The following is a 16266-nucleotide window of genomic DNA, read 5'->3' as shown; positions in this document are numbered from 1 at the left end:
CTGTCCACTCACTGGTCCAGGGGCTGGCAATAGCAGTTTCACCTGGTGCTTCTCCCAGGGGAGATATTTTTAAAAATCTCTTCAAATAAGTGTGTTCAGCACAATGGTCTGAGAAACACTTTCTTGGATCTGGAGGAAGGTCTTTAGGGATATGCCATAGGGATATCTTTGATCTTTCTCTTTATTTCTTTTGAATTTTTTAAACTGTAAAATGCTTTGCTCTTTCCTCTATTTATAAAAGCAAGCCATGCTCAGTAAATAGTTTTCTGGGAGATACATACAAGAATTAAAAAACAAATAAGAAATTATTAGTAGTGTGGCCCCTCAGAGATAAACACTGACTTTTTTTGCATGCAACTCTCTCTCTTCCATGGTTACATCAGTTCAGTTCAGCTGCTCAGTTGTGTCCAACTCTTTGTGACCCCACGGACTGCAGCACCCCAGGCTTCCCTGTCCATCATGTTTACACAAATGCACAAATATTTTAACAATAGAATCAAAAACGCATGCTATTGAATGAATGTTTTCAGTTTTCAGTATACTGTGGACACCTTTCCATGACAATAAAGAGATCTCCAACAACACACTGAAGCTCATCTTACCATCAAATAAATCTACACCAGTTAACAAGTCAACACTGAGGCAAATCCAGTCAGCATTTTCCAGTAACTTCTTTAAAAAAGAAATCCTGATTTCATTATTTATTTATTTACGTATTATTTTTGGCTGTGCTGGGTCTTCCTTGCTGCTCAGGCTTTCTCTAGTTGAGGCAAGTGGGGGCTACTCTCTACTTGGGGTGTGCGGGCTTATTGCAGTGGCTTCTCTTGTTGTGGGGCAGAGGCTCTAGGGCACGTGGACACAGTAGTTGTAGCTCCCCGGCTCTAGACCACAGGATCAACAGCAGTAGGGCACGGGCTGCTTGTGGAGTCTTGGCCGGACCAGGAATCGAACTCGTGTTTCCTGCATTGGCAGGTGGATTATTGTCCATTGTACCGTCAGAGAAGCCCCCAGTCAGCATTTTGATTAGTGACTTGAATGAAGGATTAAAGGTTGGGGTTAAGGTTATTTTGATCAAATATTTAGATAACACAAAACTAGCTGAGATGGCTAATGCACTAAAGAAGCAGAATGTAAATCATCGCAATAAATGCAATTATGACTCTAAATTGAAGTAAAACAACAAATATAAAACTTCAAGTCTGTGTAGCATCTCCCTGACCAATCCCCATATTTGGGGGACTGGGGAGAGTTCCGAAGAAGGGGGTGAAGACAGGGCAGGCAAATCAACCACCCACCTCAGTCAGTAGCAACAAAGCATAGCAAGAGAAGTGGTGCGACACACACGATGAGAACGGTAACTCTCAGTGCAAACTGATTACCTCGGAAGAGCTTGGTCGCCCACTCTATGGACTGGCAGGTTATGGGGCAGTTTCCCTGGTAAGATCTTCCTGGGAGAAATCCTGATATTTAGATCATGGGTGCTACCCAGAGGCTAGCTTCTCACAGCTTGAAGGAAGGCTGACTGCTTTGTGCGCAGACAGAGACTGGGACCTGGCAAGATCATTGAACATGGTTTACAAATCAAGCTAAGTAAAACTCTTAGAGAAGACTGATCACCCACAGATCACTTCTAACAGAGAACGCGGATCTTAGCAAACTCACTGTTTGGGAAATGAAGTGATTTGGTCTCCAAGATGAGTGTCTGTACAAGTTGGATACTGGGAACTCTGCCATTTCAATGTGGGAATGAGATGTCATTCCAGTTGAATGTAAGGACTGCCAGAGGTCAACTGTGTGAACTTACAGGGGGTAGGCCAAATAGGGGTCATCCCCCTGCTTCTGGAAGGAAGACCTAGGACCAGCACTTCCCAAGGCTGCTTTCTGTTGCCGTCACCCTCCCTGTCCAGACACTAGGGCACTGTCCTGGGAATGGTCATTTGAGATGGGGTAAAAAAAGGCCTACAGGTAGCCAGAAGTTTCTTCTTTGAGCCTTAGCTGGCAGGCCCTGAAAGAAGGCAGGAGGCTTACTGGATCACAAGGCTGTGGTCAGTCAGGCCTTCTAGGGCTTTGCCTTAACAGATTCCTTTTGCCAACCTGGGAAGTTAATAAAGATGAGCTTACCTTTGATTGATTTTACAATTTCCCACTTTCACTGCCCAGTCATTTACAGTTAAGTACACAGGGATCCTCACACATACTAGTCTCACAGATATTTCTTTCAAACGGTTATCACATGGCTCTGTGAGTAGATAGGAAAGATCCCTTGTTGACAGTGTTTTAATTTTTCCTCATTGATTGGACCAGAGTTACATCTATCACATTTTCCCCAAAGGCAGTCATGTGCTCTTCTCCTAATTTACTAGATGGTCTATCTAAAGTATATGTCACTTCCCTGTTGAAGGAATTCTAGGACTCCTGGGCCAATGTTCTACACAAAGGGAACTATGGGCACAGCTATTCTAACATCAGTCATTATTAAACTCCTTGTCAAGCCAGTGGAGCAATCTAACAAGAAAAACCTGAGTTTGCTGCTTTTATCATTTTTCTATAACCTTTGACTCTGAAGACTGTAATCAGTTGTAGACTGAGATATACAAGCTCGATATCGAGGCCCCAGGCCCATTTCCACTCTCACCTGAAAGGTTTACAAGGAATCCACACTTAACACTACTGTGTTTCAAAGTCAGCAATAACAGTCCATCGATGGATCAGACACCACCAATGCCATGATCTTAGTATGAAGAACCAGAAAGACATAATAGCCAGCTGACCCCATTTTCTACTGCTGTTGTTCAGTCACTAAGTCGTGTCTGACTGTTTGCAACCCCACGAACTGCAGCACACCAGGCTTCCCTGTCCTTCATTCAGTCCAGTTCAGTTCAGTTCAGTCGCTCAGTCGTGTCCGACTCTTTGCGACCCCATGAACTGCAGCACACCAGGCCTCCCTGTCCATCAACTCCCGGAGTTCACTCAGACTCATGTCCATCGAGTCCGTGATGCCATCCAGCCACCTCATCCTCTGTCGTCCCCTTCTCCTCCTGCCCCCAATCTCTCCCAGTATCAGAGCCTTTTCCAATGAGTCAACTCTTCACATGAGGTGGCCAAAGTACTGGAGTTTCAGCTTCAGCCTCGTTTCCTCCAAAGAAATCCCAGGGCTGATCTTCAGAATGGACTGGTTGGATCTCCTTGCAGTCCAAGGGTCTCTCAAGAGTCTTCTCCAACACCACAGTTCTAAAGCATCAACTCTTCAGCATTCAGCTTTCTTCACAGTCCAACTCTCACATCCATACATGACCACTGGAAAAACCATAGCCTTGACTAGACGGACCTTTGTTGGCAAAGTAATGTCTCTGCTTTTCAATATGCTATCTAGGTTGGTCATAACTTTTCTTCCAAGGAGTAAGCGAAAGAAAAGCCAGTTGTTCTAAATCCAAAACCATCAACTTTCTGGTTTTACATAATTTTTAAACATACATAGACCATTCTCAATATAAAAGGTAGATGTTCTGCGAGTAATTTATTGAGATTTGCTTATGGATAAAATGAGTGTTCGATTATAAGAGACATAAGTTTTTCAAGCTAAAATCATTGAGGCTATACATTGAATATCAACTTGTTAGAGCAAATGCCAAATTATTTCTTAAGGAGAATCTGGGAAACAACAGATGGTCATTTCTTAGCCCACCTCCAGGTGGAGGTGCAGTGGCCTTCTGTCCACCATATGTGCTTGTGAGTTACCTCCGAGTTAATAAGAAGTTGTCAATCCCTCCCTAGCTTGCTTGCTTATTAAAACACATGGCTCTGAGTTTAACTGGGGCTCTAGGAACTTACCATGATGTTTTTCATTTTCGTTTTTTAATTAAATGATTTTTGGGCACACTGGGTCTTCATGGCTGCGAGTGGACTTTCTCTCGTTATAGTGAGTAGGGGCAGCTGTCTAGTTGTGGTGCGTGGGCTTCTCATTGCTGGGGCTTCTCCTGTTGCAGCACCCAGGCTTCAGTAGTTGTGTCACATAGACCCAGCTGCCCGGCAGGATGTGGGATCTTCCTGGATCAGGGATCACACCCATGTCTCCTGCTGCTGCTGCTGCTGCTAAGTTGCTTCAGTCGTGTCCGACTCTGTGCAACCCCATAGACGGCAGCCCACCAGGTTCTCCCGTCCCTGGGATTCTCCAGGCAAGAACACTGGAGTGGGTTGCCATTTCCTTCTCCAGCGCATGAAAGTGAAAAGTCAAAGTGAAGTCGCTCTGTCATGTCCGACTCTTAGCGACCCCATGGACTGCAGCCTACCAGGCTCCTCCGTCCATGGATTTTTCAGGCACGAGTACTGGAGTGGGGTGCCATTGCCTTCTCCGGCATTGGCAGGCAAATTCCAAACCACTCGACCACCAGGAAAGTCCAAACTTACCATGATGTTTAATCTTGGAACTCACAGCTGCTCCTTAACTATTGAAAACTTCGGAAAATGAACAATATTTATGAAAGACTACCTGAAGGACAGCAGAGCACCCGTTCTTTAAGATCAGCCATTCTCAAACTTCTTTTTTAACCAAAGAACTCTTGTTCAAACAATGTCTTTCTTAAAAGCCCAGGATCAGAGAAATGGATGCAAAGGAGGGACGGGGAGCTTAGTTCCACCACTGATGGACCCCTCAGAACATAGCCTGAGGACCACTGATAGATCCTCTAACACCATTCATAGACAGTGGGGCAGAGCACAGAGTGGCACATGCAGCCTGGACTGGGGGCCTTCCGAGAACGGCTTCACGGAATTGTGCTTTACACAAGCATCAGCGTATCTCACTCAGGCAGACGTAAGAAACAGCGCTAGGAAACAAACACAGTATTTACTGCAAGGTTGTTGTTAAAGATATCGTTTACCTGGTTTTGTGACATCCTCTCTGGGAAAACCCCAAGGAGGAAATACTTCCTAGTCTTTGGACCAGAAATCACATTCTTTTGAGCTAATGGTTTGTTCCTCCTATGGATGCAATGGTTGATCCCTCGCTCTTGGCGTTGGTCACTAGAAAGCTTCAGAAGCAAGCCTGCAGACTACCCCCAGCAAGTCACACAATCTCACAGCAGGTACTTCATGAACCAACTTCTCCCTCAGCTCCACCTTGTTTTATAAAATATATTCCCTTAGCCTTCAGTCTTCTGCTTTGGAGTACTTTTTGTATGTTGTTTTATTGCATATTTTAAAGCCACCTTGATATTTTTTAAGACATTATGTAAGAAAATTCTTATTAAGAACATCTTCCAGGACCTCCCTGGTAGTCTAGTGGCTAACACTCTGGGCTCCCAATGCAGGGGCCCCAGGTTGGATCCATGGTCAGGGAACTAGATCCCATAAGCTGCAACCAAAAGATAAGCACATGTCACAATGAAATTCAAAGATCCTCATGCTGCAACTAAGACCTGACACAGCTAAATAAACAGATATTTTAAAAGAATATCTACCAAATCAAGCAATGGAAGGTGCCAAGGATGATGAATGTCTAAACTCAAAGAGGACCAAATCAGGAAACTAAGTAAGAATATTCTGGAAATAAAAATCCTGGTGCACACATGATAGCCATCTTCACCGTTCTTAAAGGGCAAGGAGTAAGATTATTCTGTATTCCTCTAGAGAAGGAACCTAGAATACATTATGGTCATTATCCAAAAAGCTGTCAAATCTTAGAACTAGACAAGGAAGTTCAGTTCAGTTGCTCAGTTGTGTCTGACTCTTTGTGACGCCATGGACGGCAGCACGCCAGGCTTTCCTGTCCTTCACCAATTCCCGGAGCTTGCCCAAACTCATGTGCATCAAGTCAGTGATGCCATCAAACCGTCTCATTCTCTGTTGTCCCCTTCTCCTGTCTTCAGTCTTTCCCAGTGTCAGAGTCTTTTCCAAATGAGTCAGTTCTTCCCATCAGATGGCCAAAGTATTGGAGTTTCAGCTTCAGCATCAGTCCTTCAAATGAATATTCAGGACTGATTTCCTTTAGGATGGACTGGTTGGATCTCCTTGCAGTCCATGGGACTCACAAGAGTCTTCTCCAACACCACAGTTCAAAAGCATCAATTCTTCAGCACTCGCTTTCTTTATGGTCCAGCTCTCACATCCATACATGACTACTTGAAAAACCATAGCTTTGACTAGAAGGACCTTTGTTGGCACAGTAATGTCTCTCCTTTTTAATAAGTTGTCTAGGTAGGTCATAGCTTTTTTTCCAAGGAGCAAGTGTCTTTTAATTTCATGGCTGAAGTCACCATCTGCAGTGATTTTGGAGCCCAAGAAAATAGTCTGTCTCTGTTTTCATTGTTTCCCCACCTATTTGCCATGAAGCGATGGGACCAGATACCATGATCTTAGTTTTTTTGAACGTTGAGTTTTAAGCCAACTTTTTCAACTTCCTCTTTCAATTTCATCAAGAGACTCTTTAGTTCCTCTTCTCTTTATGCCATAAAGGTTGTATCATCTGCATATATGATGTTATTGATATTTCTCCCTGCAATCTTGATTCCAGCTTGTGCTAGGGACTGCACAAATTGGTGAGTTCTTTGTCACAAGAAGTGTTCAAACTCAAAGAGGCTCAAGCATCCTTCTCATTGAGGTTACAAAGGTGTGGTGGACAGCCTTTGAGTTCTTAGCCAGATCACACCCTCTCCTTTAGAAGAGTCACTTCAACTTTTACTGAAGAAGTAGACACAGGCAGCCATGTATCTATCTTGGGACTTTTTCCCACTTCTGCCACAACAGATTGGACCAGGGCTGGAGCAGTGACCCAAGCTGGAGTCTCCCTGAACTAAAGAACATAACTGGCAAAGTCAGAAGGAGCTAAAAGATGATCCATCACCCATGTATACATCAGAGTTGTGGCAACCCAAAGCATGTGAAGTCCAGATCTGGAGAAGCAAACTTGCTGTGGAGGGTACCTACTGAAGTCAGGGAGGAGCAGGGGCAAGAAACAGTACAGGGAGAGGATAGAAGCTTGATGACTTTCTCCTCCTATGAGAGCTAGATGCACTTCCCTCAGTTGCTCCTGTGACATTCCTCATGTCTGAACAATAGCCAGCCATTGCCAAAATCCCTGACTACAATCAAAATGAATCCCCAGATGGATTATGAGGCTAGATTAGTGGCCCCAATGATCTCACATTGCTCTGAGTAACCTTCCTGGGTGCCAGCCCCTGGGGCTTATGATTTAGTGGCAAGAATCAGATTATAAGAAATGTTTATTTTTAAACACCACCTCCCTCCCCCAATGATTTTGCTACTTGGCTAGATTGGGAACCACTGGGTCAGGTATCATGTAGGGTCTTGGTCCCTTTAAGATTCCCAAACTCTGGTTTAGAAGTTGACACAATGCAGCTATCTTCACAGTATCCTTCCTACTAAAAGAAAACTGAAAGCTTTAGACACAACCACTTTCAAATTCACAGAGAGAAACAAGGCGTATTGATCAGCACACATGACAAGTACAGGTTCCCAGCTTCTGGGCCAAGGTATTTAAATATTTATATCAGTGACCTAGATAGTGAAATTAGAAGTATGTTTCTTCAGTTCATTGATGCTATCAAAGACCATTAAGCACCTCTTTCTTGGGCACTTCAGTTTTACTAAGATGAGCCCTCCCTCCTCACATTATGGGTGTTAGAACACAAGGCTTTGCCCTCATGTGGCAACCGACATCTGCTTTATTTGATTTCAAAGCTGATAACTTTTTGAAAAAAATTTTAAGTGTTTAACTATTCACTCCTGATTCAGTCAGGAATTCCTAAGTTTCAAATAGATATTGTCAGGACTTTCCTGATGGCCCAGTGGCTAAGACTCTGTGCTCTCAATGCAGAGAGCCTGGGTTCAATCCCTGGTCAGGGAACTAGATGCCACACGCCACAAGGAAGATCAAAGACCCTGGGTGCTGCAGCTAAGACCCAGTGCAGTTCAGTAAATTAACTTTTAAAAACACAAAGAGATATCATGACTGTGTGAAAGGGAAAGGCAGAGGATATATCACATCCAGGTGAGGGTGCCCTCTAGCCTCAACAGACAGGCTGGTTCCTTAGACACTGCTCTGCCCATATCCCCTCTCTCTTCCCATCCTCACCCTCGTATATGCCCATCTCACCTTTCACAGTGCATAGCCCAATTCAGTTTTGATTATACACTTTCTTATTTCTAGTTACAAAGCTCTTCCTTCCCCTCTATCTCAATTCTGTCACCCAACTTGTCCTCCTGATATTTTGGATGTCTCTCTCTTCTGCCAACTCACCAAGTACAACTCCTGCAAACAAACTTTATGCACAAAGTTCAAGTCCAATCCCATCACTGCTGGTTTGCCCAGCCTTATAACCTGGCCATCCCATACCCAATGCCAGTAACATCTGAGACCTATGGTCACCTATCTCAGTCCCATTGTTTATTTTATACTGCCCCTTGCAGCTCAACTCACCCAATTCTTCTTACACATGACCTCCACTGTTTTTTCAGGAAGTTGATGACCAAAAATCCCAACACACCACAGCAAAGAGTGGAAAGAATTCCTGTCTTTTCTGCCTTCAGTGCTTGCAGTACTGATTCATTCAAGTTTCTCTGTATCTTCCACTAGGGGGTACCACCCCATAATTTTTGAAACAGGAAGTCTGCTGAATACAGTTCTTAATGAAAAATGAAGTCCAGGCACAGTGGATTTTTTTCAAACTTTTCTGAACACATGCTGTAATTTTATGAAGCAATTTAATTTGATTCCTTTTAAATAAAAGCTGCCCCATGGGCAGAGTAATAGGCAGCAATCTTGAGCAGTATAAACTTATATAAGGGAATGCCAATTAAAAACCCTTGGCTCTATTATGGTAAGATAAATAGTCATGAATTAAATGAAATAAATGCAAAACCTGAGTACAGCCAGACAAGTGAAGTTATTTTTACTTGAGCAAGAGAAATAGACATGCTGAACAAAAGTTGGCTTTAAAATGAAAGCTTTTGTTAAACAAAAATAAGGCAACTCAGATGTTCTGGGACTTGGCATAAATGGAACAGAATTCTCTTATCTCTGGGCTATAAAAGACTTGCAACGTTAAAAATCGGTTCAAGTCTTTGGGGATTTTTTAAGAGGAAGTATGCCCAGACATTACACTGTAGTGACTGAAAATGCAGGATGCCTGGAATTTAGACTTTCCGATCTCCCACTTACCGCTATAAAAACTTGGCTAGTCTCCATTTCCTTAGCCTAAATCTTAGTTCTGTGTCAGTTTGATGGCTTTAATGATAGCACCAACCACCTAGGTTTCGGGTGTGAATTACATGAGCTACAGCATATGAAGGGCCTACAGAGTGACTGGCCCACAGTAGGTACTCAAGAAAGGCTAACAATTTATTCAGTGAGTCAGTGCAGTGCACGAAAGATCTCTTAGGATGGCTAAGACCAGATATCTTTGCACTGAAAATGATATTTACTATCATTTTGGCAAACACACTCATACAGATAAGTAATCAGGAGACCAGAGAAGTTAATTTGACAAAGGTCACACAGCTATTTCTTGATAAACTTTAGAATAGAACTTGGACTTACTTAATGTCAGGCAACTTTCTTTCCCCTATCCTATATTGCTTCTCCTAGTACCTGGTTATTTATTCATGCAGATTGAACACATTCTGGGGCTAACAACTGGTTTTGTTGGCAAAGTTTTGGTGAATGTAGCCAAGTAAACATTGTTGCAGCAAGATCAAAGACTCCTGCAGTATGTATCTTTAACAGCTTTGATTTTTAAGCCTCTTTCCTACTTTTAGAAATTTAGAAATAATATAAAATGAAAGGTTATATGCAAAAAGATGTTTGCTACCATATTCTTTGGAATACTGAAAAAATAAAAATAATCTACATGCCCAGCAATAGTAAAGTAGTTTAATATGGCAGAAGCATGGATTCTGGAACCATTTAAAAATTATGAAGACCACAAAGAAACAGAAATATTTACTTTATTCATCTCATTCCATAAGGAGGTAATTTAACACATAGAATGATAATGTATTTTTGTAATTAAAATCAATTAAATAATTATATGGATAAATCTAGAAAATAAAAGAAAAAATAAAGTGATTTTAGGAATACTGGAATTGGAAATGACTTTTTCTTTCACTTTGAGTTCTCTTCATGACAAAGAGATGCAATAAAGACTTGTTTAGAATGAACTTTCTTTATTGGAACTGGGAGAGATTGACATGATCCAAGTATCCTTTAATGCATCATGATAACATATAGCCAAATGAAAGACAGGTCAGAGCCCTCACCATACACTGAACTGAGGGACACAGCAATGTATACCCATCCCTGGCCTCTCAGAATTTACAAGCTGGTAGAGAAGGCATGACATAAACCTGGATCTCGACACTGCTCCACCTGCAAACTCTTCAACATCCCGTCTCAAGCCAGGGCTGTTCCCCTCTCAGCTTTCATGCCACCTGCTTAGTAACATCGTTAGAACTGCCAGTCTGCTGGTGTCCCTGTGCTCTCTTTTGTTCCCACAGCTTTGTTTCATTTTTCTTTGTATTTCTGCTTAAAGACTAAAGCATATCACTTTAGCTACCCTGTCCACCATAAACTGCAATATCTTAGATCTTTATTTCTAATTCATCTGAGCTGAAAGGCCCCATGAGCTGGATGTGTTCACTGTCTTTGCCCAGCCTGGGTTGCAGGACTTCGCTAGATGAAGCCACCCAACATCCCTTCATATACCCCTGGCCAGTTTCCTCTCCTGCTCCTGGTGATCCTGCCTAGTCTCAGGCTTCCCCACCCCCACCCCCGCCCCCACCAAAACACACTTTACTGTACAGAAATTCTTACATGAGAAATTTCTTCCCTTGAGCCAAGCCCAAAATCTAGCTGCATTCTGCATCCATCCTTACTCCCTGCCTGCCAGTTTCAGAGGTGACCTGACCCTGCATGTGCTCTCGAACCCAGCACCTCCTGCCTATTCCCACTTTTGTACCATGAGCTTGTTGCCCCTCTCTTCAACTTTGCCTAAACTATGATCGTCTTCCTTCAAACCCTTCTCCCCTCCAACTCTTGCCGTCATCTATAAAGAAGCCTTTTCCTTGAGATGGATACCTACTCTTCTAAATGATTAACACTTGCCTTTCTCCTCCCCTCCCCCATACTTCTAAAAGGAGCTGTCCTACCTTGGCTGTCTCCAGGTCCTCCTTGCCTCATCTGAGATAACCTGACTCCTCCCACTCTACCACCCAAACCGTTCCCACAGAAACTAAATCCAAAGGTGCCTTTTCATTTCATATCTCATTAGAAACTCTCAGCTGTTTCACCCTGTTAACCATTCCTTGTCTTGAAATATTCTCTTGACTTTTGGGACACTCCACTCTGACCTTAGTTATTGGATAGTTATTTGAATGAAAAAACAAATGTCGCCTGAGGAGGGGAGAGCTAGTAAGGCTCTCAGCTCAACAGGAGGGCTCACACTTCAGGGGGGCGGTGGCAGGGCAGTTGTTAAACTTAAAACCCACTAGATTAAGTTTCAGGAACTGAATTCCTTCCTAGAGACTAATTTTGTGGACTCTATGTCAAGCCAACTGATGACTCAATGATAAAAGAGATGGATGGAACTCATCGAAATGATACAGAGAAATGTTTATTCTTTTATCTCATTGACGGACAGGTGTAGTGGAGACTGGATCATACTATAGGAACTTATGGACAATGCTGGGATTTTCTCTCTTGAAGATGATCAGGAGTGAGGGAAGTGGAATTCAAGTCAGCTGGGTCTCCCTCAGTCTGCTCTAAAAGCTAAAGCTTCCAAACTGCATTCATTTTTTTCAATAAGACAGAGTGAATTTTCCATTATTCAAAGATTACTTTTTAATTCTAATATCATTCTTGTAAAGTATAATCTGGTACTTAAGTATATGCTGTCTCTTCTCTATTTTGAGTCTTTCTTACTCTTAAGTAATATGTCTTCTATTAGACTGTAAAAGGCCTTGATATCAAGGGTCCTTTTTAGTCTAATTGTCTTTTGTCTTCTACATTCCCTAGCATAATAAGACTGACACTTGAAAAATGCTAAAAACAAAATTCCCAATTAAAGACCTAAATGTTAGATCAGACACTATAAAACTCTTAGAGGAAAACATTAGTAGAACAATCTCTGACATAAATCACAGCAAGATCTTTTTTAATCGATCTCCCAGAATAATGGAAATAAAAGTAAAAATAAACAAATGAGACCGACTTAAAAGCTTTCACACAGCAAGAAAAAATGAAAGTTGCTCAGTCATGTCTGACTCTTTCCCACAGACTATATAGTCCATGGAATTCTCCAGGCCAGAATACTGGAGTAGGTACACCGTTTCCTCTCCAGGTAATCTTTCCAACCCAGGGATTGAACCCAGGGTCTCCTGCATTGCAGGCAGATTCTTTACCAGCTGAGCCACAAGGGAAGCCCAGGAATACTGGAGTGGGTAGCCTATCCCTTCTCCAGTAGATCTTCCCAACCCAGGAACTGAACCAGTGTCTCCTGCATTGCAAGCAGATTCTTTACCAACTGAGATATCAGGGAAACAAAACAAAAAGACAACCCACAGATTGGGAGAAAGTACTTGCAAATGATGTGACTGATAAGGGATTAGTCTCCAAAACTTACAAACAGCTTATGACACTTAACAGCATCAAAACAAACATCTGCTCAAAAAATGGGCAGAAGACCAGAATAGACAGTTCTCTAAAGAGGATGTACAGATGGCCAATAGGCACATGAAAAGATGTTCAAAATCACCACTTATTTGAAAAATGCAAATCAAAGCTACATTGAGATATCACCTCACACCAGTTAGAGTGGCTACTATCAAAATATCCACAAACATCAAATGCTGGAGAGGGTGTGGAGAGAAGGGAACCCTCCTATACTGTTGGTGGGAATGTAAATTGGTACAGTCACTATGGACAACAGTATGCAGGTTTCTTAAAAACTAAAAATAGAGCCACCATACGACCCTGCAATTCCACTCCTGAGCATGTATCCAGAGAAAAACAAGGCCTGAAAAGATAGATACACCCCAATGTCCATTGCACACTGTTTACAATGACCAAGATATGGAAACAACTTAAATGTCCATCAACAGAGGAATGGATAAGACATGGTATATAAATACAATGGAATACTACTCAGCCCTTAAAAAGAATGAAATAAGGCCACTTGCAGCAACATGGATGGACTTAAAAGAGTGTCATACTAAGTGAAGTAAGTCAGACAGACAAGGAGAAATATCATATAACATCCTTTATATGTGGAATCTAAAAAGAAATGATACAAATGAAATTATAAAACAGAAAGAGACTCACAGAAAATGAACTCATGGTTGCAGTGGGGAAGGGATAGTTAGGGACTTTGAAAAGGTCATGTACACACTGCCATATTTAAAATGGATAACCAACAAAAGCCTATTGTATAGCACACAGAACTCTGCTCAATGTTATGTGTCAGCCTGGATGGGATGAGGTTTGGGAGAGAATGGATATATGTATATGTATGACTGAGTTTCCTTCACTGCGCACCTGAAATTATCACAACATTGCTAATTGGCTGTACCCCAATACAAAATATTTTTGGAGTTAAGAAAAATAAAAAGAAAAGAAAAAAATATATACATATATACAAAAAAAATTCCTGTTGTTTAATTTAGCAAGTATTCTAACTTTCCAAATTTCAATTGACTCCAGAATGTGATATATTATTCTAGGTGCAGAACTGTAATATAGAAAATATTTAAGTTATTTGCATTTTATGAGCAGGAAGAGAGACAGAAACACCTCAATACCTAAGAAGGATTTAGCACGAAGTTGAAATGGCCTGACACCTTCTTGTATATATTGTACCAACCTAGATATAAAAGTTGGAATCCCAAGCAATGTTCAGAACTAATTTGGGTTTTCTCTGCACTAAGAAATACAAATCCTTGTAGTTCACCTCCTTAGGCCAAAAGTCATAACATCCTTGACTGTGGATAGCAGTAGATCTTTTGGTACTTTGGATAAGGCTTTTTTTTTCCCCAGTCAGGCAAATAATCTGAAAAGAGAAAGAAATTACATGTAAGTGCATTTTTCTGTTTGTGCGGTTTCTCCACCAGCTAGAGATATTTAAAGGCTCTGAACCTCTTGCATCTTTAATTCTCTGTTTTAAGTGTCATTTTATATTTAGAGAACTTTTCACTTTTTTTAGTTCTACAGCCAGATTGCGGCACCTAGCTGGAAAATCATTTTCCCTTAAAAAAAAAAAAAAAAAGCTAGAATTTGAATGCAGGCATGGAATTCCAAACAGATTTACTACAGTGCGATTCTTTGGATATGAACATTTATCGCTGAAAGATAACTGAAAAGGGTCCTTAAATTAACCTACAAAGACAAGAGTCGCTAGAGACACTTTTCCCGCCTTTTAGATAAAAGAGGATTAATTACCTGTAAACTTCAAGGCTCCAGGACGCATGATGCAATCCCTCAGTGGAACTTTGTGCTAGAAGCTGCAGCTTCTATGATTTCGGGCAAGACTGGCCCAGGCACTCTGGTCACAGAGAAAGCGGAAGGGAAGAAGTACCTGAGCAAGGTAGGAGCCACTCAGAAGCAGCCTGGGGCCGCCACTCACCTCGAGGAGGAGGAGCTGGCGTCTGGACCCACCTGAATGGAGAGGACAAGCGAACCCTGGGTCCGCCAGGTGAGGGAAGGGAACGCCCGCCCTACTCACCCCAGAAGAGGCGGGGCGCGGCTCGCGATTACCCGCAGGGGCGGAGCCGGTCGAGCACCTGGGCCGAGGCGGAACTGAGGGGATCCAGCCACCACCAGAAGAACCTGGTACCAAGGCTCACCTGTGCAGGGGCCTGAGGCCGGGCCGGGGCCAGAACTCACCTGAGCCAGCGGAAACCGCCCCGGGAGTAGCCCCAGGCTCGCCCAGCGCGGAGGGCGAGGCACCCCGCCGGGCCGCAGCACCCGAGCGCCCCTCCGTGGGTCCGCGCGGCGCCATGACCTGGAGCGCCACCGCCCGGGGCGCCCACCAGCCCGACAACACCGCGTTCACGCAGCAGCGCCTCCCCGCCTGGCACCCGCTGCTGTCGGCCAGCATCGCGCTGCCGCTCTTCTTCTGCGCCGGCCTGGCCTTCATCGGCCTGGGCCTGGGCCTCTATTACTCCTCCAACGGCATCAAGGAGCTCGCGTACGACTACACCGGCGACCGGGGTACCGGCAACTGCTCGGTGTGCGCCACGGCCGGCCAGGACCGCGCGCCGCCGCCCCCCTGCTCGTGCGCCTGGTACTTCTCGCTGCCCGAGCTCTTCCAGGGCCCCGTGTACCTCTACTACGAGCTGACCAATTTCTACCAGAACAACCGGCGCTACGGCGTGTCCCGCGACGACTCGCAGCTGAGCGGGCTGCCGGGCTCGCTGCGCCACCCGGTCAACGAGTGCGCCCCCTACCAGTACAGCGCGGCCGGCCTGCCCATCGCGCCCTGCGGCGCCATCGCCAACAGCCTCTTCAACGACTCCTTCTCGCTGTGGCACCAGCGCCAGCCCAACGGGCCCTACGTCGAGGTGCCGCTCGACCGCACCGGCATCGCTTGGTGGACCGACTACCACGTCAAGTTCCGCAACCCGCCGCTGGTGAACGGCAGCCTGGCGCTGGCCTTCCGGGGCACCGCGCCCCCGCCCAACTGGCACCGGCCAGTCTACGAGCTGAGCCCCGACCCCAACAACACCGGCTTCATCAACCAGGACTTCGTGGTGTGGATGCGCACCGCTGCGCTGCCCACGTTCCGCAAGCTGTACGCGCGCATCCGCCAGGGCAACTACTCGGCCGGGCTGCCGCGGGGCGCCTACCGCGTCAACATCACCTACAACTACCCGGTGCGCGCCTTCAGCGGCCACAAACGCCTCATCTTCAGCAGCATCTCGTGGATGGGCGGCAAGAATCCATTCCTGGGCTTCGCCTACCTGCTGGTCGGCTCCCTCTGCATCTTCGTGGGCTTTGTCATGCTGGTCGTCTACATTCGCTACCAGGACCAGAACGACGACGAGGAGGACGACGAGTGATTCCTGCTTTCAAAGTACCCTTTCTGCTCCTTGCCAAAACTCTTGCAAATTTCTTTAGGCTTCTCCCTCTCTGTCACCCAATTCCAACTTCGCTTCACACTGCCTCCTATTGTGGATGAGGGGACCAGAGAGAGAGAAATTGACACCTGATCAGGCACTTCCAGGCTCTTTTAGGGTGTTTGAACTGCTAGAGCGAGACAT

The 16266-nt window shown here is 44.3% G+C and overlaps 1 protein-coding gene across 1 annotated transcript; it reads left to right on the top strand.

Moving 5' to 3' along the window:
* Positions 1-15003: 15003 nt before the first annotated feature.
* On the top strand, positions 15004-16065 carry TMEM30B (transmembrane protein 30B). The gene has a single exon (XM_052647270.1). The coding sequence runs from the start codon at positions 15004-15006 to the stop codon at positions 16063-16065; it is 1062 nt and encodes a 353-aa protein (XP_052503230.1).
* Positions 16066-16266: the final 201 nt, after the last annotated feature.

Source organism: Budorcas taxicolor, chromosome 10 (genome assembly GCF_023091745.1).
Source record: "Budorcas taxicolor isolate Tak-1 chromosome 10, Takin1.1, whole genome shotgun sequence".
NCBI lineage: Eukaryota > Metazoa > Chordata > Mammalia > Artiodactyla > Bovidae > Budorcas > Budorcas taxicolor.
This window is presented reverse-complemented; position numbering and strand designations above follow the sequence as displayed.

Excerpts from the sequence above, each read along its gene's own strand:
- TMEM30B (XM_052647270.1), top strand. The coding sequence starts at position 15,004 with ATGACCTGGAGCGCCACCGCCCGGGGCGCCCACCAGCCCGACAACACC.